Below are 25,203 nucleotides of genomic sequence, written 5' to 3'. Positions count from 1 at the left end.
TATAATTTGTTCAGTATACATGTGATAAGTACATAACAAGTAAACTGAAAGTACACTTGCTTATTTTTAGTTTAAAATAAGAATACTGATAGTAATATTAGATAAAGTTCTTTTTTTGGGAAGTGATGACTGCAACCTTGAGAAGATTGTCAAGCAAAGTTTATTCAAGAGCTTCATAAAGAGCGAACTGAGGCTGGAGTCCCTGCTTCAAGAGCCACCACAAACAGAAACCCTCAAAAAACTGGCTCATTGGATTGGATTTCCATCTAATAAATATACAGTAGTGTTCAGAATAATAGTAGTGCTATGTGACTAAAAAGATTAATCCAGGTTTTGAGTATATTTCTTATTGTTACATGGGAAACAAGGTACCAGTAGATTCAGTAGATTCTCACAAATCCAACAAGACCAAGCATTGACAAAGTGACAAAGTTTTTTATTCGGCACACAAAATATTCAAATAGAAAAAAAATGAACAATTCCACAAACGCATAAACAAAACTAGTGAGTCCGAAAGGGTGTGGACTGAAGCAAAGCTTATTAGCGCCCACCCCTGCTAGTACAAGTCCATCAATTCTGAGCAGTCATATTTACATAAATACAAATTCACTACTACATGTCGACACACAGACATACACATCAATATACTATTCACTCATATTTTTATATATATTTATATAGTACCCGATCACAAGAAAGTCAAATCAAGGCACTTTACGCAAGTAAGGACTAACCTTTCCAACCAACCCCCAGAGCAAGCACTAGGCAACTGTGGTGAGGAAAAACTCCCTATAAGGAAGAAACCTCAAGCAGACCAGGCTCTTGGGGGTGACCCTCTGCTTGGGCTGTGCCATATATACCTATATACATACGTATATACTTTACATACATAAATATATACATATACACCTACCCATATCTATATATCTACATACACATACACATACCCACACATTCAAATATACAATAAATCCCACTTATAAATTGAACATTCCCTATAAATCAAATTATATTTGCTTCTTTATGATACTTAGACATGATGTTCTTTTTGAGTAGTTTCTTAAATCTTACTAAGGTACCACTCATTCTAACCTCTGTTGAACATTCGTTCCATTTCTTCACCCCAACCACAGACACACAAAAACCCTTTACATTTGTTCTTACTGGTGGTTTCATAAAAATTGCACAACCTCTTAAACTAAATCTGGATTCCCTCAATCTGAACAGACCCTGGACATGTCTTGGTAAGGCTTGGTTTTTCGCTCGAAACAAAGTTTGAATTGTAATGTTATCGACCAAATCTATGAATTTTAATAAATTTAAAGTCACAAATAGAGAATGAGTTGGTTCACGATCATTTTTATTGCAGATGATTCGTATGGCTCGTTTTTGCAAAAGGAATATTGGATTGGTGTTTGATTTGTAAGTGTTTCCCCATGACTCAACACAATATGTCATATATGGTACCATCAGAGAATGATATAAAGTAAGTAACCCTTCTTGCGGCAGTACATCTTTGGCTTTATACAAAATGGCTATAGTTTTTGACAATTTTGATTTCACATAATTTATATGTGGTTTCCAGCTAAGTTTATTATCAATTATAACACCTAAAAATTTATTCTCTCTTACTAACTCAATTTCCTTATTGTTTATAGTTAAATTTTTACATTTGGGTGCCTGTTTATTTCCAAATATAATACATTTGGTTTTCCCAAGGTTGAGTGACAACTTATTAGCGTCAAACCAAACCTTAAATTTTTCCAGTTCTTTCTCCACTATGTCCAGAAGCTGTTCAAGATTTTCACCGCTACAGAACACAGTTGTATCATCCGCAAAAAGGACACATCTCAGTGAACTCGACACCCAACTTATATCATTTATATAGATTATAAACAACAAAGGACCCAGCACTGAGCCCTACGGCACCCCACATGTGACTTCCCTGAGTTCAGAATTTGTATTATTGAATTGAACATACTGAAATCTGCCTTGTAAATAACTAACTAGTTATCCATTCATATGCCAGACCTCTGATTCCATATTTCTGATTCCATTCATGATATGCACACTCTTAAGGCTATGAAATTGGGCTATTAGTAAAAAAAAAGTAGAAAAGGGGGTGTTCACAATAATAGTAGCATCTGTTGTTGACGCTACAAACTCAAAACTATTATGTTCAAACTGCTTTTTTAGCAATCCTGTGAATCACTAAACTAGTATTTAGTTGTATAACCACAGTTTTTCATGCTTTCTTCACATCTGCGAGGCATTACTTTTGTTGGTTTGGAACCAATAGTTTGCTCATTTACTAGTGTGCTTAGGGTCATTGTCTTGTTGAAACACCCATTTCAAGGGCATGTCCTCTTCAGCATAAGGCAACATGACCTCTTCAAGGATTTTGACATATCCAAACTGATCCATGATACCTGGTATGTGATATATAGGCCCAACACCATAGTAGGAGAAACATGCCCATATCATGATGCTTGCACCACCATGCTTCACTGTCTTCACTGTGAACTGTGACTTGAATTCAGAGTTTGGGGGTCATCTCACAAACTGTCTGCAGCCCTTGGACCCAAAAAGAACAGTTTTACTCACATCAGTCCACAAAATATTCCTCCATTTCTCTTTAAGCCCGTTGATGTGTTCTTTGGCAAATTGTACCCTCTTCTGCACATGTCTTTTATTTAACAGAGGGACTTTGCGGGGGATTCTTGCAAATAAATTAGCTTCACACAGGCGTCTTCTAACTGTCACAGCACTTACAGGTAACTCCAGACTGTCTTTGATCATCCTGGAGCTGATCAGTGGGTGAGCCTTTGCCATTCTGGTTATTCTTCTATCCATTTTGATGGTTGTTTTCCATTTTCTTCCACGCGTCTCTGGTTTTTTTGTCCATTTTAAAGCATTGGAGATCATTGTAGATGAACAGCCTATAATGTTTTGCACCTGTGTATAGGTTTTCCCCTCTCCAATCAACTTTTTAATCAAACTACGCTGTTCTTCTGAACAATGTCTTGAACGTCCCATTTTCCTCAGGCTTTCAAAGAGAAAAGCATGTTCAACAGGTGCTGGCTTCATCCTTAAATAGGGGACACCTGATTCACACCTGTTTGTTCCACAAAATTGACAAACTCACTGACTGAATGCCACACTGCTATTATTGTGAACACCCCCTTTTCTACTTTTTTTTTTACTAATAGCCCAATTTCATAGCCTTAAGAGTGTGCATATCATGAATGCTTTGTCTTGTTGGATTTGTGAGAATCTACTGAATCTACTGGTACCTTGTTTCCCATGTAACAATAAGAAATATACTCAAAACCTGGATTAATCTTTTAGTCACATAGCACTACTATTATTCTGAACACTACTTGTATGTAGTCCCAACTAAATTAAATTAAATTATCTTACATGGATGTGCCTTATTTGAGTTGAGGCTACATATATTTATTAGATGGAAATTGAGTTCATCCAATGAGTGATTTTTTTTTTAGTGAGGAAATGGGCTGCAAGTGAAACACGAGTGCACTCCTGAACCAGGTACAATGTCAGAACCATTTTAACTGAGATAAGTTGTCCGAAGTCCTCTTTTCATATGTAGGTAAATTTTACATTTCATTTGGAAATCAAGGACCCAGGATCTGGAGGAAAAGTGGAGAGGCACAGAATCCAAGTTCCTTAAAATCCAATGTAAATTTTCCACAGTCGTGATGATGTGGTGCCATGTCATCTGCTGATGCTGGTCCACTGTGTTTTATCAAGTCTAAAGTCAATGCAGCTGTCTGTCAGGAGATTTTAGAGCACTTTATACTGCTGACAACTTTTATGGAGATACTGATTGCCTTTTCTGGCAGATCTTCTTGGCACCTGCCCATAGTGCCAAAACTACTACTGGTTTGCTGACCATGATATTACTGTACCTGATTGGCCATCCAACTCACGTGACCTGAACTCCATACAGAATCTGTGGGGTATTGTCAAGATGAGAGACACCAGATCCAACAATACAGATGAGAAAAGATGAAAGTTGCTATCAAAGCAACATGGACTTCCATAACACCCCAGCAGGATGATCGCCTCCACGCCACACTGATGCAGTAAATTATGCAAAAGGAATAAATCATACAAAATTTTGACTTTTCTGCATTGTAAATCTGTTTTGTTGGGGGTGGGGCGGTTGATCTTACAAAATATTCTAATATTTTGAGATACAGATGTTCTGTTTTTGGGAGGTGTAGGCCATAATGATTAAAATTTCAGTTTATATGTAATGAATCTAGAATGAATAATAATAATAAAAACACTTTCTGAATTACGTGACGAAAATATTGAACTTTTTCATGATATTCTTATTTTTTAGATGCACCTGTATGTCCAGATCTGTGCCAGAATATTAAGCCATTTAAACCATTTGTTCAGTCTGCGTGTAGTGTGCCAAAGCATAACTACACGCCATCTTACACTGCTACTTTTATGTTATATTAAGTTTGTGCACTTGAAATGGCAAAGTGGCTCATATTGTCATCTGCCATTATATCATGTAATGTAATAAATATGATCAGTGGTGATAATAAATTAAACAGCTGTTCAAAAAAGCAGATACAACAGACATTATCATCTGAAACATCAGCCGTTATCTTATTTTGTTGGAGAAAAGAGATTGAGTTTAATCTGTATTATGCACTCCAGAACAGCAGGTGGCAGTAATGCGCAAAAAGACGGCGTTGCCATGACAGCGCGTGCAGCTCTCGAGCATTGCTAATTGGAAGCTAAAGGTTCGACTCAACAATGGTAAGAAAACACGTTTTCATATTACTTTATCCACATAATGTTCATTAGTGACACCTTCTAACGTCAGGATAGCAAAAGAAAACTTTAGCTGACGGTCACATTGTGTGGACTGCGTAAAGTATATCTTCAGAAACACGTCAACAAACATGAAATAAACAGCATTTCATTAATACATTTCCAAGTGATGATTTGATCATTGAAATTAAATTAATTTGTCTGCCTAAAGCTATTTAAACATTTTGGTGGAGATTAAAAGCAGTAACAAATGTGCCACTTTTCTTGATAAATGTGTTAAATTATTCATCAGTAATCGATCTAATTGAAAATTCTAATTGAAAATTTCTGTCAGCTGATCAACTGAGTAATCATTTCATATATTAATTTATAATAATATATAATAATTATAAAATAATATATAATAATTTTAAAATGTATATATTTTTTTTCTTTCAGCCTCCCAAAAAGAAAAGCACAGGAAAGAAGCTGAATAAGGGGAAGTCTCCTCAAGTTGTTGACACTCTGTCAGTGGAAGAAATGTCCAAAGATGAGGTGAGATCTGGAGAATAATGTTGGTTTCTATCTTCAGTAGTTGTGACTGCAGCGCTCCATAGATTAGATCTCTTTGCTAAGAGTCACATTGTCAGATGCACACAACTGTCTGAATTCGGTGTCCAACACAGAGGCATGTCACTGAAATGACAGTCCATTTAAACAAATCTGCAGTGTTCAGATCTGAGAAGGATCCATTTTTGAGAAGCTGGTACACTGATTTTGTTGCCATAGTGCCTTAGAAACAGTATTGCAAGCAGTAATCTTTATATTATACATCAGGACCTAAAGCCTGTTAAAGAAAGCAGGTTTAATGAAAACTCTTAGTTGCTCTAAAATAAATGATTGTCTGTTTCAGAAAGGAAGGTTATTCAAACCGGAGGCACCCATGGCCATTTCAGAATTAAGCAAATTAAGATCACAGTCAGTTACTATGTTAATTATTAGTCTGTGAACCTAACCTGGTCAGGAACAGGTTTTCTTCAATAAATCCTGAATTTCTCTCAGTCTCCTCACTCTTACACAGCTGTTTCACTTCCTCACTCATGTGAAAATGAAAATTATGTTTTTATGTACTTTAACCTACTTTTAGGCATAATCTTTAGCATTCTTCCTTTTCAGCCTAATTTCTGTCAGTATAATAGCATAAACATATTAGAGCCACATGTCGTCTGGAGCTCTAATGTTGGTATTTTGTGCTGAAATATAAAAATATAAAGCATAGTAATATCAAAGATATAAAAATATATATGGTAAATGGACTGCATTTAAAGGCAATATGCCCCGGTGACAATCAGTGTAGCAGTTTAGGGGCTGAGTGTCAATCAGGCAAAAGCATTATTAACTGTGAAATGGTTTTGCACTTTATTTTTTCACTGGGAATAAATCTTTATTTTTTAAAGAATATTTGGTCACTGATTTGTGACAGTGTCACACTTACAAGCCAAGAGGTGCCTGCATCTTTACAGCCCTGCTGATTGTTACAGTAGATGTGTTTTGTATTCAACTCTTAATTGTCTTTGGTGCAGCTGGAGCAGCACATTATTCGCCTGCAGGAGGAGCTGGACAGAGTACAGGAAGAGAAATCGAACTTCAAGATGGAGAGAGATAAAATCCAGACCATTTGGGAGATCTGCAAGAGAAACCAGGAGGAGATCCAGGCAAAGCTGAGGAACACAATCAGGGAGAAAGAGGAAGCAGAAGAACGACATCGAGCAGATATCACTGTATGCTTCTCACACACACACACATGCTACCATACTGTATATCCCTAGATTATAAGGGCATGTAAGCAAATTTGGTGACCTTGATGTATTATCCACGTATCCTCTGTCTACTGTAAAGTCAGTTATTTTTCATACACCATAATATGCTAAATTGTAGCTATATATGGCCCATTTTGTAACTAGCTGTTTTTAGCATTGATAGTAAATGAGTAACAATAAAAATTATAAATGTTAATTGTACAGAAGTACAGGAAATCACAGGATTTTCCTGCATGAGCACTTTGAACCATATTTATGGACACTGAAGTCCATTTTCTTCCAGCAAGTTTAAAACACAGCAAACACACTTGGTATGTTGGTCTTACCTGTCTGCACTTCCTCTGATGTATAAACGTTCTGCATAAAAAAACCCTAACCTGTGAAATTTAATCCTTGAAATCCCTCATAAAATGCATGTATATATATTCAGGTTATTCAAATAAATAGATGAATTGTTTCACTTCATGTGTGATGCTGTGTGGGGTATAATGTTGCATATTCTGTTCAGAATTACAAGCTGAAGGTAAAAAATGTCCTGAGGGAACACTGTGGCACCATTGCCAAGCAGAAGACAGACGGCGTTGCCTCCATCTCACTGATTCAGAGGGAGAACGTCCAGTCAGAGGTTGATCTACAGAAGGAAACACATGATCTGAAGGCAGACTTAAGAAAGAAGGAGTTCTCCAACGATAACTCCATCAAAGCACAGAATCTGGTGAGTGTGTGCTAAGGGTCTGAAACAGGCTTTCTCTGTTTTCTCTGTCTATTTGATTATAATTCAGTGAGAATTCTACTGGTTGTCTTCTTTCTGATTTTTCTGGTGATGCCGTTTGCTGCTCCATGTTCACCTGTTGTCCTTATAAATTCATTTGCTGTACATTTCCACAGCATTTGGCATGTTACACTTCTCAGTGGGTTTTTTTTGGAACCATCACTTCCAGTCGGATACTGAACCTACATATAGCAGAAACTGGGTCAGCATACAACAACATTAAAACATTCAGAGTACGTTAAATCATTCACCAGCATCTCTGAACATCATCAGTTTTTAGTGACAGTTAAATATCATAGTTCAATGCTGTCGAGTCCGAAAGACGAGAAACATTTTACAGTGAGAGTTCATTTGTGTTCAGCAAATATATCCAGTAGTTTTTCCTGGTCATGCTTTTATCTCGTCAGCAGTCTTCACTTTGAAAGCTTGTTTCATTTGACCACAGGAACAATGTGTAGACAGTGATTATGACTGCAAAAATAATTTAAAGAATAAATAAAGTAGAATAAAACAATGATAATATTTGATTGTATATTCCTTTGAGTCACTGTGGGTTTCGGAAATATAATTAGCTGTGTATTAGTAATCTGGCCATTCAAGACTGCTGGAAGATCGAAGGTAAGAGTTGGGGGTAAAATTTAGTATTGAATGACAAATAGTAGTACTGGAGCGTTTTAGACAGTGCCACAAAACAACAACAACAAAAAATTGAAATTCAATAAATTCAATGCCCAGCCCAATTCAAATGACAAAAATTACTCAATAAATTAATCCTCAACTTTTGAAATAATAGCCTCAGTGTTACAAAGATAAACAGTACATCTTGCAGTTAATTTGAGATAAACTAGAGTCCTTTTAAGTTGTTCCACACCGATGCATGTGTTCTGCGCAATCTATGAAGGAGGACAAACTCAGAGGATTTTGTCCTCCCAAAACTGGCCGCTTTTTTGGCAGGGTTCTGTGTGCTAATGATTCTGAAAGAGGCTGCAAACCGATGCCTCAGCTGCAGAGCAGCCTTGCAAATTACTTTCTCTAAAATGGCCTTGGGCTTTTTTTTTCCCTGACATGCATAAAAATTCTGGAAATTTGACCAATACTTACACTTTGCACACTTCTGGAAGTCTTGTGTAGTAGCAGAATTTCTGTGTTGTCTGGTTTATTTTGGGAACGTTTGACCTGTGCATACTGTGCAGAAGACCCACCGGTACATGTTTCCATTTGTCCTTGCTGGATGTAAACGTGTGCCATCTGGAGGCTGCTGAAACACAACCGATCCAACTTGTCAATAAAGCAATAAAGTTATTGCTCCTTTAATAAATTCATAGTCCTTTGTGAACTAATCCAGAGCTCCAGAAGAAATATGATAACCAGCTGGAATTAATTGTGAATGAACTTCATATTTAAGAAGTTCAAAGAAAATTCAGCTTTGATTCTTATCTCAACAGAAGCATGAGCTGGAATTATCTCAACTAAGACACCATTATGACTCAAGAGCCAGAGGTAACTCATCCGACGTTCCTTTTTAATGTCAGAAGTTACAGTCGTAAACCATCTTGTGACATTACAGATTTTTCTGTCTTTTTAAACTAGAAATTGAGGCCAATTTTCGGAAAAAAATCAACACGATGATACAAGAGGACAGCATCAAGAAAGAAAATGAGATAAAAGACATTGAGAGGAGAGTGGACAGACACATTGCAGCTCTTATAGAAGCTCATGACAGAGCATTCAGGGATGCAGATGAAGAGTTTCATTCTTCTCAGAGAATAATGAGGAGAAATTACTCTGAAATGAAGGTAAGTCATGCAGTGTTTTTATGACATGTCATATCAAGTTTTTAAAATTAAATAGCCGGCAAACAAATTTGCATTTGCTGTTTTTGTCCCAAATATTTTGGGACAATTTTTTGAGACAAAGGGCTTTTTTTCGTGTGGCATAATCTTTGTCTATGTGAATTTTGAAGAGTTTTTTTTCATTGAGTGAGACGAATTTGTCCAAAACTGCACCCCATTTATTAATTTCTTCATGTCACGTTCACATCGTCAAAGAAAAATCTGTACATTTGACGCAAATGTGGTAATGGCACAAAAAATGTGATTGATATTCAGCAATGTGTGTATTATTTCCATGTTGTCGAGGTGCCTCACGTGTTGCATCTTGTTGTTTGTCAGGAATTGGCAGAAGTGTTCACATTGAGGTTGAGACGAGTGGACAAAGACATGAAAGCTGCTTTACAGGAGAACAAGTGTCTGCGTGAGTTGCAGCAGCGAGCTGAGGAGCAACTGCCCGAGCTCCGCCAGCAGCTGGACCAGTACGGCCGGGTTAAAGCCCAGATCGAGGTGTGTCCACTGCTACCGTCAAAATCACAAAAAACTTCAGAGGTTAGAAATTTTCATCGTATTTCATGATCAACACTCAGGCTTTCATCAGGGAGTTTACAGTTAATCAACAGACAGGACGAAGTAGTTCAGTTTAAATATACATTTTAATCAGGAAAACAACACAAACATGATTTGACCTCTTTTCCTTTTTTGTTTTTTTTTTTGGTTCCTTCTTGGCACATATATGCCCCTTTCACTTTGGTTCACCAAAGAAACACAGTGATCTTTTTAATTATCCAGTAAGCGAGTTATCGTAGCTTTATGTAACACATGCACTTCACATTTTGACAACCTGATGGGAGACAAAAACTTGTGACTCCGTGAGGAGCTGTGGGGGGACGACGGGTTCTCAGATCCAAGCAGGAGTTTGTAGGTTCAACCCCCCCCCCCCCCCCATCCTTGTGCCACCATGTGTTTTGTTTGCTGATAAAATGCAGAAGCTACACTTGTGTACATTCACATTCAAGATTATATTCTTACCTAACTGGCTCTCTTAATGAACAGAAAAGTTTGATCTGCATCTGATCCATATTGTGAATTTAGCAGATATTTGATTTTACCTTGAAAAGCCCTTTTGAACTATATTTAGTATTACATTTTATCTTATGAAAAGCCACTTCTAACAGGACTTTGACCTTGAAAATTTTTTCCAAGGTAAAAATTTTGTAGAATTGGAAACTAGTCTTAGCGGAGGTTCGCGCTCTACAAGCACGGTGCTCTAATTTTAATTGTGTTCAGTTTCTATCCCGCCTGGACCCGTTAGCTAACATTTTTATTTACGGGGGTGTGATTTCTTTGACAGTTCATTTCCGTGTTTGAAAACACATCAGCTTTGACCTGATGCAGTTTTAGTGTCACTAACAAATAGTGAAAACAGCACAGACGGGCCGAGTGCTGCTGTTGTTCTGAGTTGTTGCACTTCTTTTTCACAGGTGGTCACAGCACATACAAAGCTTAGAAAACAGGAAAACAAAGATCTGACTGTGAAGTGTGAACTTCTGCGGGCAGCCTTCAAAAAGGTTACAATACCCCACCGTCACACAAGTTCTTCCTTTGGTTCCTCGAACAGTGTGAGAAAATGTGCCACCTGTGTGTGTGTGTGTGTGTGTGTGTGTGTGTGTGTGTGTGTGTGTGTGTGTGTGTGTGTGTGTGTGTGTGTGTGTGTGTGTGTGTGTGTGCGTGTGTGTGTGCAGGCTCAGAAAGAACGAGACCATCTTCTGAAGATGCATAACGAGGCCATTGAGGAGGTCCATGTGGAGAACTGCATACAGCAGATGCTGCTGGAACAGAAGATGGAGGCGTTGACAGAGACCTTGGAGATGAAGAAAGCGGAGCTCTACACCACGCTCTCCAACAGCGAGGATCAGGCCGCCGCCAGCACAGCCACGAAAGCACTGGGGGTAAGAGCTTTGTGTGCCGATGTCTGCACGATGCTCACATGTAGGCGCTAGGTCACATGGTTAGGCGGTATGCCAGACTTGAAGAAGTGATCGTGTCTTTTTTCTCTGTAGTTTTGACACTTTTTAACATCTCACTTGTGTCACAGTAGCGATCTGTGTTGTTGCAGAAAAAAAAGAAAATGAAAAGTTGAGTTTGAAACTGGAGCTCTGTCAGCGCTCTAATGAAAACATTTACTCTGTCGGTCCTGTAACCAGTAATAAACAGTAGTGATTCTCAAAGTGTGGTCTGCAGCCCTCTGGTGGGCTCTGACGGTACTGCAGGTGGGCCATGACAGGTCATTAAAATGACAAATGAATTATGGTTATTTTTATTTATTAATTTATTTTTACATAATCATAAATAATGAAATAAAGCCATGGAATTTAAATTATCTGTTAATTAATTTATCTAGCCTTGTTTAACATTAATTTTCTGTATTTTGTGACCTGTCACATTAACTCCAAAACAGGTCTTGTGTCTTTTGAAGACTTTGAAGAGAGAAAAAAGCTGCATGTTTGCTGGTTCAGCAAAAAGTAATGAAGTCCACTTCCACCTTCGTCATCTCCCCACAGACGCTCATGAGGTATTTTATATGTTATTTATATTTGCTGATTTTGGTTTCATTTTGTTTCTTTGTAGGAAATGTTGGGGTCCACAGATCATAAGATTGAGATGCTGCAGGACAACTTGGTTTGAGATTTTGAGGTTAGTTTCTTTGCAGTCTTCCTCAGAGCTTCCTGCTCAGTTCATGCAGTGGTGTCATGATTAAAATAAACCTGTGATGTGCAGAAATACAACAGGCAGCTGCAGACCTGTTAGAGCCATGCACTAAAGTGCATTGTGGGTATGTAGCCCTGTGGAATCTCAGGTTTCAGAGCGAGCCTGTCTGCTGCAGCACAGATGTGTTGGATCAGTCTCCTCCTGCTGATGATTTACACACAGAGGTCCATATTTAATGTTGCTCACCGTGAGGAGCGTGAAGGCCGCCTCATATTTCTGCAAACGTTTAATATTGTTGTTGATTTTAACAGTTTTTGGTTATGAAAATGCTTGTCATTTGTTTGATAACTGCATATGTTTACGCAAAGACATTTTATTTTGATCCTGATTTGTCTCTTTATCATATTGTACATACTGGTACATTGATTTTGTTTCAAGAGCTGCATAAAGAAAACAACTTCATATTATAAATGTTATTTTCCAAATGACAAAAATGAAAATGTAAGATGCAGAAACACACTTTAGTGCTCAAAGAAGCAAAAAGAAAATCTGTGACATTATTTAATACTATAAATGTTTATATTTAGCACATTCTTTTTTGTTTTGTTTGTCTTCTTGTTCTCCTGTTTTTTGTGTAATATTATACAGATTTTTAACTTTCAAATGAAGCTTTATAAAAATCAGAACGTGTCTGTTTTTCATGACTGTTAAAGGAAGCTTTTTTTTTTTTTGTGAAGCAGAGATTTTCCTGCCAAAGGTTCCCACTCGAAGCCCTTTTCCAACAACTCAATATAAACTACTGACATCTAGTGTACAAAATCACTTGCGGAAGCCACACCTTTGAAATCATGCAGCAAATAATGCTAATAATCAAATAGTGATTTCATCATCTGTCATCTCCAGATAAACTCCGATCATATCAGTGATTGTCTGTTTGCAAATAAAATGCAGTAAGTTATTCACTCAGTTTACTGTTGTACTACGGTATATATATATATATATATATATATATATATATATATATATATATATATAATCGTTTGCTGCTGTATTAGTTAATTTTCTTGGGTGCAGTAGTAGCGATGTTGGGTAACCCATCATATTACATATTTGGAGTGTAATATGGAATATTGATGCAAAGATTGGTTAAAACAGAAAGATACCAGATGTGATACAAGCTCAGGCTCTCCGTGTATGTTGTGGACGTCATCAATCCCAGATCTTCAGGTAGAGGTTGGGGAATTACCTTTAACCTTGAGGCATCTCCATTTATCTGTGTGGTACTGGACAAATTTACAGGGTCACAAACAGACACGTCCTACCAAATCTGTTTTAAACCCATAACGGGAGCATGGTAAAATTAAGTCAAATAGTTTTGGTTGGGCAGGAAATAGTTATGCAAGGAAAGTAGGCTTGTCTAAGTTAACACATAGTTGTGTAGTACCGTTGTCTGTTGTAACCCCATTGTTTTTTTCCTATGCCCCAAGTAGAGTTTGAGATGGAGAAACCTTCAAAGGAAAATAATAAGTACGGTGGGATGGATGGTCTAGTTCAGTCGTACCTTAATATGAAATAATACGGATGTGATTCACATATTTACAGATGGATCTAAAGATCCAGTTACAGGAAAAACAAGAGTAGCGGTTTATATTCAGCAATTTCATAAATCAATCATAAAAAGACTGTGAGATCATTCAGCTGTCTTTTCTGTGGAACTGCTTGAACTTTTGCTCACACTGTGGTGGGTAGAGGAGGTGAAGTTCAGTCACCATGTCATCTTTGCAGATTCAACGGCAGCATTACTCAGCATTTCAGATGGTAAATCTGTTTGCAGGCCAGACCAGTGATCAGTGAGATTCTTCAAAGCTTATTTAAAGTGCAGCAACAGAATATTTCAATATGAAGTACGAAGTAGTAGATCAGCTGGCAAAAGCAGCTCTGAGATCAGAAATACAGATCAACATTCCAATCAGTGAATCTAAAATCAAAACAATCATCAAGACAGAAATAAACAAAGCATGACAAAAGCAATGGGACAGGAAGTAGGTTTTTTACATAAAATTCGGGGACAGGTTGTATCAAAGAGACGGGAGATGGAGTCGCAGGGAAGAAGAAGTAATCACATGACTACGAATAGGTCACAGGTTTAAATCAAACACTCAACATCATTGGAAAACATGAAACCGGGCGGTGTTTGAGACGCAGTGGAAGGGAGACTGTTGAGCATGTGTTAGCAGAGTGCTAAACATAAACCAGACAGCTGAGAATTCTATTAGACGATGTCAGAGAGCTAGGACAGACCAATGCTGGGATTTCTTTTTCTACACTTACACCACCTGCTTGGAAGCATGTAATTGCATATTTAAAGGGAACACGATTATTCGATAGAATGTAGTACAGTGCAACACCCCCCCCAATACACACCTGTTTTTCTCCCCTCCCTTATCTCTCATTTCCTTATTAATGCAAGTCAGACTCCATTAATGCTCCACACCCAAACAGTTGGTGGCGGTAATGCATCATGTCGGTTTGCAAACCGCCAATAAACTTGACAGAAGAAGAAGCAGCAGCTGCGCGTTGCCGAGTTTCGTCAGAAGACGAAGAAGAAGAAGCGCACAGAAACGTACTGTCGTAAATCGTAGCATAATTTCTGATTATAATTACCGGTAATTAGCGGCTTTCTCTGGTGCCGTGTTTTTGTTTCTACCACAATGACTGAGGTAAGTGAAACATAGATGCCGTTCAGCGGGATTTCTTTGTGCCCGCTCCTGTGCAGGCTAGCCAGCGTATGTGCTACCAGGGCCCGGCTAATTGCTGGAACATAACGCTATGGCATGATTAAATAAGACGAATGTTCTGTGAATGTTGTGTCTGTCAGACTCTTTTCTTGTGTTTTTTTTTTTTTTTTTTATATATATATATATAAATCAACAGGATGTCCAGAAGCACTCGGTCCACACTTTGGTCTTCAGGTCTCTCAAAAGAACTCATGATATGTTCGTGTCCGATCAGGCAAGTCCAGTGGCTCTGGACGAGCAGAGGTCAGTCTCACTTAATATTGTTTTTTACGTGCTGCAGAGTTGCTGTTACAGGAGGGATTTTAACATGAGATTGTTATCTGTACTTCCAGTCACAAGTTGAAGATGGCTGTAAAACTGAAGTCGGATTATAATGCCGTTTTACACATGCCTGTCCTGAAAGAAGGAAAAGACAGAGTTCCACAGATTTCCAACAGCATTCAAGTTCACCAGAACTACACACAGCCAGGTAAGAACAGAGTAACTCCGCAGGATCCACTGCCATGGGAAGGTGGTGTTATGATTGATTTTTGGTGAATGGCAACTGCTGTAACTATTGTTATAATTTAGGCCGTGGATATTGTTAAGTTCCCTCACCCTCAAAGAATAACTTAAACAAGAAATGTTGGCTGAAGGGAGAGAAAAACAGTCTTGTTCTCCCCTATTCCAGAATCACACCCCGGTCTCTCGCATGACAAGCGGGAATACTTAACATTATACTAATGAAGAGTTGGCAACAAGCACCGAGTCACAGAACATAAGATACAGCGGTTGCCGTATGCATAGCTCAAGATTTATGGTTGTTACTTGTAACTGTAACCACTTCCTATAATTTACTTGGAGCGTTTGTGCAAGGACAGTTGTTATTGGAGACGGCGTGTCTTTGCAGTCATGTGACCTATCGAGAAAGGCACCTGAAGGACTCTCAGACCATGACAAACAAAATTCTCTGGTCAGATGAGACAAATTTAGAGAGAAAATTGAATTTACTCAATTTTGGATAAAGGCTGTAACATAAAGTGGAAAAAGTGAAGCGCTGTGCATACTTTCTGCATGCTGTGTGTGCGCATGTATATATAAATATATGCCAACTAAAGACGCATGTCTTCAGTTTCTTGCTGTGTCGAACAAATAGGTGAGTGCTTCTTGAGTTCATGAGGTAAACTGATAATCTTTGAAAAATGTGTAATTTGTATAATTTTCTTTGTATTTAAATAAGTAGGACTTTTTATTTTTTCCTCAGTAGCGCAGATGGTGTCAAATTTGTTTACTGCGTTGGCATCATCTTTTATTTTTGTTTTTACAGTAGACGACCCAGAGTACCTGATCACTGGTACCTATGCTTATCCATCTGGACCTGGTCAGTACAATGCTGCACACCTCCTATTGTTCTTAACTTGCGTGCTGAACTAATTGAGTGTTACTCAAACATTGTTTGTATATAATTTATTTTTGTAGGAGTGGCTCTGACCGCTGATACAGCATTGCACAGGAACCCGAGTGAGGCAGGAGTCCATTCTACTGCACTGGCCTTACCACCATCACAAGTCAGGTAACACCTCTGAGTTGCACACAGTAAAAAACATTCAGGAAGGAAATGGTTTACGTAATATTTACTTACTTGTTTTTTGTCAAAATGCATTAATGTGCTAAAATCTGCTGTTGTGCTGTTTATTGTTAGGCAGGAGGCGAGTCGCACTGCAGCCAGCGTCGCTGAGATCCACAGACACGTAGGAGGAGCCGAGAGATCAAGTGCTGTCGTATGTCATCACTCTCTCACTTGGTCATTGGTCGCTTGTCCTTTGTGCAAAATGATGGGGATAATGAGACCTGCTAACTATCTGTATTGTAGTCTCTAATGGAAGGAGGCGGCACCAGAAACTCACTCATGAGGAAAGCACCAGTCATGCCTAAACCTCAGTGGCATCCACCATGGAAACTGTTTCGGGTAACTTCAAAAAGTTTTGAAGTTCTCTCTGTTGTGTGTGTGTGTGTGTGTATATGTGTTCCCCACTCCCCCCTCCTTTGCCGGTGTACACTGATGCTTTTTAGTAATGTGGCTTTAATGTTACAGGTCATCAGCGGTCACCTTGGCTGGGTGAGGTCCATCGCTGTGGAACCTGGGAACCAGTGGTTTGTCACCGGCTCTGCTGATAGAACCATAAAGGTGAGTCAAGCTACGAATGACGGCAACATGACAAAAACTTTGTCTTGAGTTGTCTACATTAGTGTGCTCACTCTGAGATGCTCTGTTTTGACACCATATGTACCATGTTTTCTGAAGTATAATTCACAACGCAGTTTAAGCACCTTTTTATGGCCCGCTGGCCGAAGGCCCGAAAGAGAATTATGTTGTGGCGATTTCTGTCTGTCCATCCCAAAAAGGTTATAAGTGTTCTGAAATCAACTCCTCTCACATTTTTAGGGGAAATTCCATGAAACTTGGTGCAAGTCTTTGCTATAATTTGGTAGTACGCATATTATCCTGTTGTTCAATTTGGGCCCATTTTACCAGAGTTATGGCCCTTGATTAACAAATGTAGACTCCATCACTTTCATGATTGGGTCCCTACATTCCGAAATCAACTCAAATTTTTAAGAGGAATTTTGTGAGTAAATTTTCAAACAAGAACTTTGAAGGCCAAAGTGGAGAAGGGTTCCATGTGAACAGCAGTTGAACATGGATCAGTCGGTCCTAAGAGATGGGCGAACGCTATTTGCAAACTCCACGCTGTCTGTGTGGAGTGTGCATGTTCTCCCCGTGCTCACGTGGGTTCCCTCCTTGTGCTCTGTCTTCCTACTTCCACAGACATGCAGAATAGGCAAATTTGAAACTTTTTAAATGGACTGTAGGCAGAAGCAATTTTAGACTTCCAGTTTTAGGGGTGCTTAGCACATTTTTAAAATTTTTAAAATCTAGATGTCCAGAAATACAATTTCCCATGATTTCAGATGAAAATATTGCTTGTAAAAGCTGCATTCATTGTCAGAATGATTTAAAAAAAAAAAAAAAAAAAAAACGCATATTAGCAATGGATAACGGCCCATACATAAAATTCCTGCGTTCTGGTGCAGTTATTATAACAAATAATTTAATCTCCTAATGTGGTCAGGGCAAATAGTAATTGCAACTGAAATATTCAGAGGCTGAGTAAAGTATATTATCCTTCTTTTTATATTAGTCTTATGAGCCTATAGTTATTGAAGATTTTTTATTTCAACATAACAGATTATGTCATAGTACTTAGTACAGAACACTCACCCTGGTATCACTTTTCAATTACATTTAGACAGTTTTAGGCATTACTTAGATTGTGTTTCAGTTTTGGCTATTCATTTATTTATTGTACAAACTGATTGTCTCGGTTTTTCTGGCAGCACGTACATCCACGTTGTAAGTCATAAAAATACAGTACTTGCAATTGTTATGATCAGTGAGGTTTAGTGCCGTGTGCAGGAGGACCTGGTTTAGCACAGCTACAGCAGCACTCCACTATAAGGCTGGATGGAGAACACAGATGGTATACTGCACATAAATGGGTTCAGGATAAGAAATATATGAATATGAATTATTTATTGAATTAACAGCAAAGCACAGAAAGGACAGACAAGATCTAGTGAAGTCCTTAAAAGTAAAAAAAAATAAAAATGTGTGACTTAAGTCAAAATTCATACCGTAACATAAGTAAGACACCTCCACAGTCTGATACACATTCAATTTACCCTTATTCACGTAAGGTCTATAGAGTGCACAAACCTCACCTGAAGCTTTTTTGCTTTTGAAAAAAATGCTCTATCTATCACTGCACTGCAGGCTTGGTTTGCCACTTACTGCCAACAAATAAAATACAAAATCAGTTTTATGATTTTATGCCTTTTTAGCAGGAATTTAATTTATTCACTTATTATCATGCTGTGCATTAAACTTTGTGGTAAAGTTTACTGTCTTAAGTCTGAAATGCTTAGTTAAGGACTTTAACTAAGCATTTAAGGTCAGTTCTGTTTACATAGTATTTGATGTAGGAGAGTGATTTGTTAATGGAAGCTACACAGATTGAAGGGCGAGCACCATTTAGTAGATGACAAGAGGATTTAGTTGGAAAAAAAAAAAAACAGTGAATCAGTCTTATGTTTGACCACGCACAGCGCACACTAATTTGTAGAGCAGTATATGTGTTTAGCGATAGGTAGCTAGGTGACTAAAATAAGCACTTTTCCGAAAGTTGCACTTGCTCTTCACATTCAGAGACATAAACTGAATAAATACCTCGCAAAAATCACTTGACAGCGCGGCTGTGCGAGGTTACCACCAGCGCTCACAGGACAGCGCCTCTGCTAAATGAGCGCCACCCACAGTAGCACCACGCGACACAAACACATGCCAGAGCAGACACAGCTGTAGATGGACAGAGAGAGATGAATGTAGGTGCGCTTTGTGGATTGAACCATTTGCCCAAGAAGGGGAGATGATCAAATTACTGTGTTCTTGTAATACATATTTTGGCATAAAGCTTGAAATAGGTTCTTTAGTAATAGTACTATATATATATATATAGGGGTGCTTGAGCACCCCTAAAAATAGGCTAACTTCGCCCCCGACCGTAGGTCTGTATGAGCGTGTGAATGTGTTGGTCTCTCTTTACAGTAGTGTTCAGAATAATAGTAGTGCTATGTGACTAAAAAGATTAATCCAGGTTTTGAGTATATTTCTTATTGTTACAAGGTACCAGTAGATTCACTAGATTCTCACAAATCCAACAAGACCAAGCATTCATGATATGCACACACTTAAGGCTATGAAATTGGGCCATTAGTACAAAAAAGTAGAAAAGGGTGTGTTCACAATAATAGTAGTGTGGCATTCAGTCAGTGAGTTTGTCAATTTTGTGGAACAAACAGGTGTGAATCAGGTGTCCCCTATTTAAGGATGAAGCCAGCACCTGTTGAACATGCTTTTCTCTTTGAAAGCCTGAGGAAAATGGGACATTAAAGACATTGTTCAGAAGAACGGCGTAGTTTGATTAAAAAGTTGATTGGAGAGGGGGAAACCTATACGCAGGTGCAAAAAATTATAGGCTGTTCATCTACAATGATCTCCAATGCTTTAAAATGGACAAAAAAAAAAACAGACGGGTGGAAGAAAATGGAAAACAACCATCAAAATGGATAGAAGAATAACCAGGATGGCAAAGGCTCACCCATTGATCAGCTCCAGGATGCTCAAAGACAGTCTGGAGTTACCTGTAAGTGCTGTGACAGAAGACGCTTGTGTGAAGCTAATTTATTTGCAAGAATCACCCGCAAAGTCCCTCTGTTAAATAAAAGGCGTGCAGAAAGGTTACAATTTGCCAAAGAACACATCAACTGGCCTAAAGAGAAATAATTTGTGGACTGAGAGTAAAATTGTTCTTTTTGGGTCCAAGGGCCGCATACAGTTTGTGAGACAACCCCCAAACTCTGAATTCAAGCCACAGTTCACAGTGAAGACAGTGAAGCATGGTGGTGCAAGCATCATGATATGGGCATGTTTCTCCTACTATGGTGTTGGGCCTATATATCACATACCAAGTATCATGGATCAGTTTGGATATGTCAGAATACTTGAAGAGGTCATGTTGCCTTATGCTGAAGAGGACATGCCCTTGAAATGGGTGTTTCAACAAGACAATGACCCCAAGCACACTAGTAAACATGCAAAATCTTGGTTCCAAACCAACAAAATTAATGTCTCGCAGATGTGAAGAAATCATGAAAAACTGTGGTTATACAACTAAATACTAGTTTAGTGATTCACAGGATTGCTAAAAAAAAAATGCAGTTTGAACATAATAGTTTGTAGTGTCAACAGCAGATGCTACTATTATTGTGAACACCCCCTTTTCTACTTTTTTTTTTTTTTTTTTACTAATAGCCCAATTTCATAGCCTTAAGAGTGTGCATATCATGAATGCTTGGTGTTGTTGGATTTGTGAGAATCTACTGGTACCTTGTTTCCTATGTAACAATAAGAAATATACTCAAAACCTGGATTAATCTTTTTAGTCACATAGCACTACTATTATTCTGAACACTATGTGTCTGCCCTGCACCTGTCAAGGGTGTACGCTGCCTCTCACCCAATGTCTGCTGGGATAGGCTCCAGTTGTGGTATTTCTTTATCCATTTTAGGTCAGCTGATCACAGTTGGCATGGGGCATTAGACCTGAAATCTAAACATTGTTTTTAAGTCTTCTACTGACTCGCTTGGCCACAAAGCTTACATCGGATGACAGGCTTTTGTCTAAATATTTAAGTTATTGCGAGTTGTGTTGTCATCACAATATTGAACAGTGATGCTGCACTTTGCCTGTTTGAAGAGTTCTGATGTAATCTCAGTCCTTTGTCTGTACTGCGATACAAGCTTTAAATATGTGAAGTTTGTGTTTCTTCACAGATTTGGGACTTGGCCAGTGGGAAGCTGAAACTTTCCCTGACAGGACACATCAGCACAGTTCGTGGCGTGGCGGTCAGCGATCGCAGCCCATACCTCTTCTCCTGTGGAGAAGACAAGCAGGTCAAGTGTTGGGATCTCGAATACAACAAAGTAAGACCATCTTTGTGTCCCAAAGTGTAATAATCGTCATTTGATAAACTTCTAACGTGCAGGTTTGTGGATTAATTGGTTTTGATGATGATGTCACTCTGTGTGTTAGGTCATCAGGCACTACCACGGCCATCTCAGTGCCGTGTACGATTTGGATCTACATCCAACCTTAGACGTGTTGATGACGTGTAGCAGAGATGCCACGGCGAGGGTAAGAGCTCACTACCAGCATCCTGTTGAAGTGGCTCCTTGTGTCAGTCAAATTTTCAGTGTATTGAAGAAGAGTTTCAGAAGAACACATGACGAACACAAAGCCATAATTTTACGCTCTGGTTCTGAGACTGTTCATGCACCTCTCTTGAGACGGGACACGTTATGTTCACAACAGTCGCTGTGTATCTCCTTAACCTGCTGTTCCAGATCAGGTGTATTTTCTTGCACATGTTGAATCAGGACATATCACTGGAGTGTGAAACCTTGGAGGATTTAAAATTTGTACAAATCTAAAAGTAATCTGTGTATGAACATCTGCATGTTAGATGAGAAATTATTTCAAGCAGTGTTCCCAAAGTGTCAGCTGCCACTCTCTAGTGGGCTATTGAAGTTACTGCAGGCGGACTGTGAGAGGTTTTGTAACAGTTTGAAATCAACAGTTGGCGACTCAACAGAGTGTCATTACCTCTTTGCTTGCTCACAAGAGAATTTTTGCTTACTTTTGAAGTCGCACTTTGCCACCTTCAATTAAGGCCAGGTTGCTGATGTCTTGTTGTGTGTGGGTGGGGGTAGGGGTGGGGTGTTTAACGGGGAAAAAAATTTAAGTACACAGGCTCTGACAGGCTCCATCAATACTGGAAGCCTCCAATTAATTACGTGAAACATCTGTCACCTGAGGACATTTCCCCGTGATGTAGTGGGGAATGAAACGGCGATAATCTTGCCCTAGCTGTCTTACTTTGCTGTCTGCCTGCCACTCCCACAATTTTTTCCTTTAGTTTATTTTTGAGGTTTGATTTAGTTTATTTGCCAAGTTCAGTAAAATATATTTATTAAAAAACTTTAATTTATTCTCGACGCCTGTATGCTTGCTCAGGGGGTTGGTAAGGTTTGATCTTATTTGTGCGAAGTGTCTTGAGGCAGCATTGTTGTTATTTGGCACTGTATAAATAAACAAATTGTACTGAAGTATTATTAATAAACTGGCAACCCCTGAGGCTGCGTGAGGAGGAACGTGGGTTTTTAGTAACGGTCCCGGTTGTGACGGTCTCCTGTTTGCAGTCAGAAATGTTTTAGTGGGTGCTTGGTGACTGACAGTATTTGGTTTCCTGTTTGTGTGCAGGTGTGGGACATCAGGACGAAGGCTAATGTGTACACGCTAACAGGCCACCACAACACAGTGGCACACGGTCAGATGTCAGTCTGCAGAACCACAAGTCGTCACCGGTAAACTCGATTGTTTTCAGTTCTTCTGCGCTCTGTAATCATTTGGTGATTCTGTCTGGTAAAGCTTGTAGTAGCTTCTTAACTGCAGTTAATTTAGAGGGCACGGCTGTGCTAGTGATGACATCATAGTGATGGTTAATGATGTAAAGATGGGCGTGGCAGCAGGATGGAGCTGAGGCTACAGCTTCACTTCTCTCTGTAATATCGACAAGTTATTCCTGTGTACCTGATATATAAAAGCGAGCGGCTCTCTGCACCTGTCGTCCATCTGTGGTGCAGCTTCACTGGTTCTGTGCCTCAGTAATGATTCACCTTCACGGGCGCTGGTGTTTGGCTTTGAGCTTAAAGTGGTTTGACATTTTGCAGGGAGCCATGACTCGACCATCAGACTGTGGGATTTAATCGCAGGGAAAACCAGAACTACTCTGACCAACCACAAGAAGTCTGTCCGAACTCTGGTATTGCACCCCAGACAGTAAGAAAAAATAAAAAGTTTCCTAAAATAAGTTGTACTTTTTTTTAAACAGGAAATGGCTTCTAGATAGATATCATTCATTCAGTGATGGGTCATTTGTGTTTTGTGTGTGTTTTTTTGTTGTTGTTTGGCAATCAGACATTATTTGCTTTTCTAATCTGAGAATTTGCTGGTTTTGCTTTTAATTCCAAATTTAAATGTTTAATTTTGATGTTTAGGAGGATTTTTGTTTATCTTCAGTGAGTGTAGCAGCGGGTGCAGCTGTCGTCCTGATTACACTGGTCAACACAATTTCTCTTTCTTGGAGTTATTCTACAGATTTTGGGGTAATTGGGGATGTTCAATCTGGTGTTAGTTGTTATCAATCACATCACATTTTGAGATATGAAAGCATATTTCTCATATCAAGCAGTGAAGCAAAAGCCGCAGTCTCACACACCTCTTCAGTGCCATAAGCAGTATTACGGCTGTTTTGCGAACCTGGTTTAAAATCTGTTTTTGAAGCTGCCTTTGTACATGATTAGTGGTGTCAAACTCATGAGTGAATCATGTGTGTGATAGAGGAAATCTGAGCTCAGATTTGGATTCAGCACCCCCAAAAATATCGTAAACAGTTCTCAAAGTCCATGCAAGAGTTTTGATCAGTGTTATTAGTAACGTTGTGACTGATGATCTGGTTTGTCTCTCAATTTGTCATGGTACAGATACACATTTGCCTCCGGTTTCAGCTGATAACATCAAGCAGTGGATGTTCCCTGAGGGGAACTTCATCCAGAACCTATCGGGACCACCGGCGATTATTAAACACTTGGCTGTCAATTCTGACGGCGTGTTGGTGTCTGGAGGTACGAATGTCCAGATGGGGATCTGTGATCCAGATGTTTTGATTAGAAACATTTTAATTCCCCACGCTTTATCTGCAGCCGACATGAACCATCCCCTGTGGGACTGGAGGACGGGCTACAACTTCCAGCGGATTCACGCGGCGGTGCAGCCTGGATCTCTGGACAGTGAATCTGGGATCTTTGCTTGTGTGTTTGACCGCTCTGAAAGCAGACTGATCACCCGCCGGAGCTGACAAGACCATCAAAGTCTACAAAGAGGAGACACCCGCGGTGAGCTGCACGCTGACATCTTTACTTTGTGTGTGTGTGTGTGTGTGAGCAAAAGTATAATTTGATTTCTTTTCTTTTTTTCTTGCAGTCAGAAGAAAATCATCCCATCAACTGGAAACCAGAAATACTCAAGAGAAAGAGATTCTAATTTTTATTTAATTTTTTTTATTTTGTTGTCACAATCGTAAAAATTTTGTTTCTACCAGACTTATTTTTGTAGCCATGCCATTGTTTTGCTCTTTAGTGCTTTTGATGAGACACTTTCCCTGAAGGCACCAATATACTCAATAGAACAAGAAGCTTTTTAAATTTCCCCACCTGCTATCCCCACTTGGTTTGTTTATTGTTTTTCCTGTTCTGTAAAGCTTCTCACAGCTGCACAGGACCACACTTGGGTAGGTACCAGTATTAGGTTTCATGGTATAAATTTAGACCAAAAAAAAAAAACAAACAACCCAAACCTCTGTGTCACAGTACTGCATTGCTACACAAAATCACCCCAGAGTTGACACACATTGTAGTTCATCATCAGGGCTGGAACATAGAACTTTTTTTTTTGCTGCTCACTGGTTAGTCTATGTGTTGCTTCCCCCCCCTTTAATTTAAAGAACGTATCGTGACACTTCAAGCGGCTGTGCTTGATGAAACTGGACCTTGTCTAACTCCACTACGTTTTTGGTTTTGTCTTGTGACTTTTGATTGATATTGCCGCTTTTAGCCCCCCCCCCCCCCCCCCCATTGAAGTTGCGTTCCTGTTACTCTAAAAAACCATTTGCAATCTTCACTGTATGCTGACAGTCCAATAAAGCCAAGAATCTGTCCGAGTGTTTGTTCTTGATGATGACGGCTCTCTGGTGGCTCTGGT

General features: G+C 39.0%; 2 protein-coding genes across 2 annotated transcripts; both read left to right on the top strand.

Moving 5' to 3' along the window:
• The first annotated feature begins 4,721 nt into the window (after nucleotides 1-4,721).
• On the top strand, nucleotides 4,722-12,242 carry LOC117526840 (dynein regulatory complex subunit 4-like). The gene is made up of 10 exons (XM_034188914.1): nucleotides 4,722-4,800; nucleotides 5,254-5,349; nucleotides 6,378-6,575; nucleotides 7,123-7,329; nucleotides 8,832-8,886; nucleotides 8,977-9,182; nucleotides 9,558-9,725; nucleotides 10,700-10,786; nucleotides 10,961-11,167; nucleotides 11,847-12,242. Exons 1-10 carry the CDS (start codon nucleotides 4,798-4,800, stop codon nucleotides 11,901-11,903), a joined length of 1,284 nt encoding a protein of 427 aa, XP_034044805.1. The 5' UTR covers nucleotides 4,722-4,797; the 3' UTR covers nucleotides 11,904-12,242.
• A 2,250-nt stretch (nucleotides 12,243-14,492) lies between these two features.
• plrg1 (pleiotropic regulator 1) lies at nucleotides 14,493-24,812 on the top strand. The gene is given in 18 exon segments (XM_034187413.1): nucleotides 14,493-14,647; nucleotides 14,862-14,968; nucleotides 15,058-15,194; nucleotides 16,032-16,085; nucleotides 16,184-16,277; nucleotides 16,407-16,485; nucleotides 16,578-16,673; nucleotides 16,800-16,892; nucleotides 21,159-21,308; nucleotides 21,418-21,519; nucleotides 22,645-22,707; nucleotides 22,709-22,748; nucleotides 23,115-23,223; nucleotides 23,928-23,946; nucleotides 23,948-24,068; nucleotides 24,147-24,289; nucleotides 24,291-24,338; nucleotides 24,427-24,812. Coding segments are annotated over 18 exon segments (1,524 nt in total). The 5' UTR covers nucleotides 14,493-14,638; the 3' UTR covers nucleotides 24,487-24,812.
• The last annotated feature ends 391 nt before the right edge of the window (nucleotides 24,813-25,203 follow it).

The sequence above is a fragment of the Thalassophryne amazonica genome, chromosome 15, assembly GCF_902500255.1.
Source record: "Thalassophryne amazonica chromosome 15, fThaAma1.1, whole genome shotgun sequence".
Classification (NCBI taxonomy): domain Eukaryota; kingdom Metazoa; phylum Chordata; class Actinopteri; order Batrachoidiformes; family Batrachoididae; genus Thalassophryne; species Thalassophryne amazonica.
Note: the sequence above shows the minus strand (reverse complement) of the source record. Positions and strands in the feature narration are given on the sequence as shown.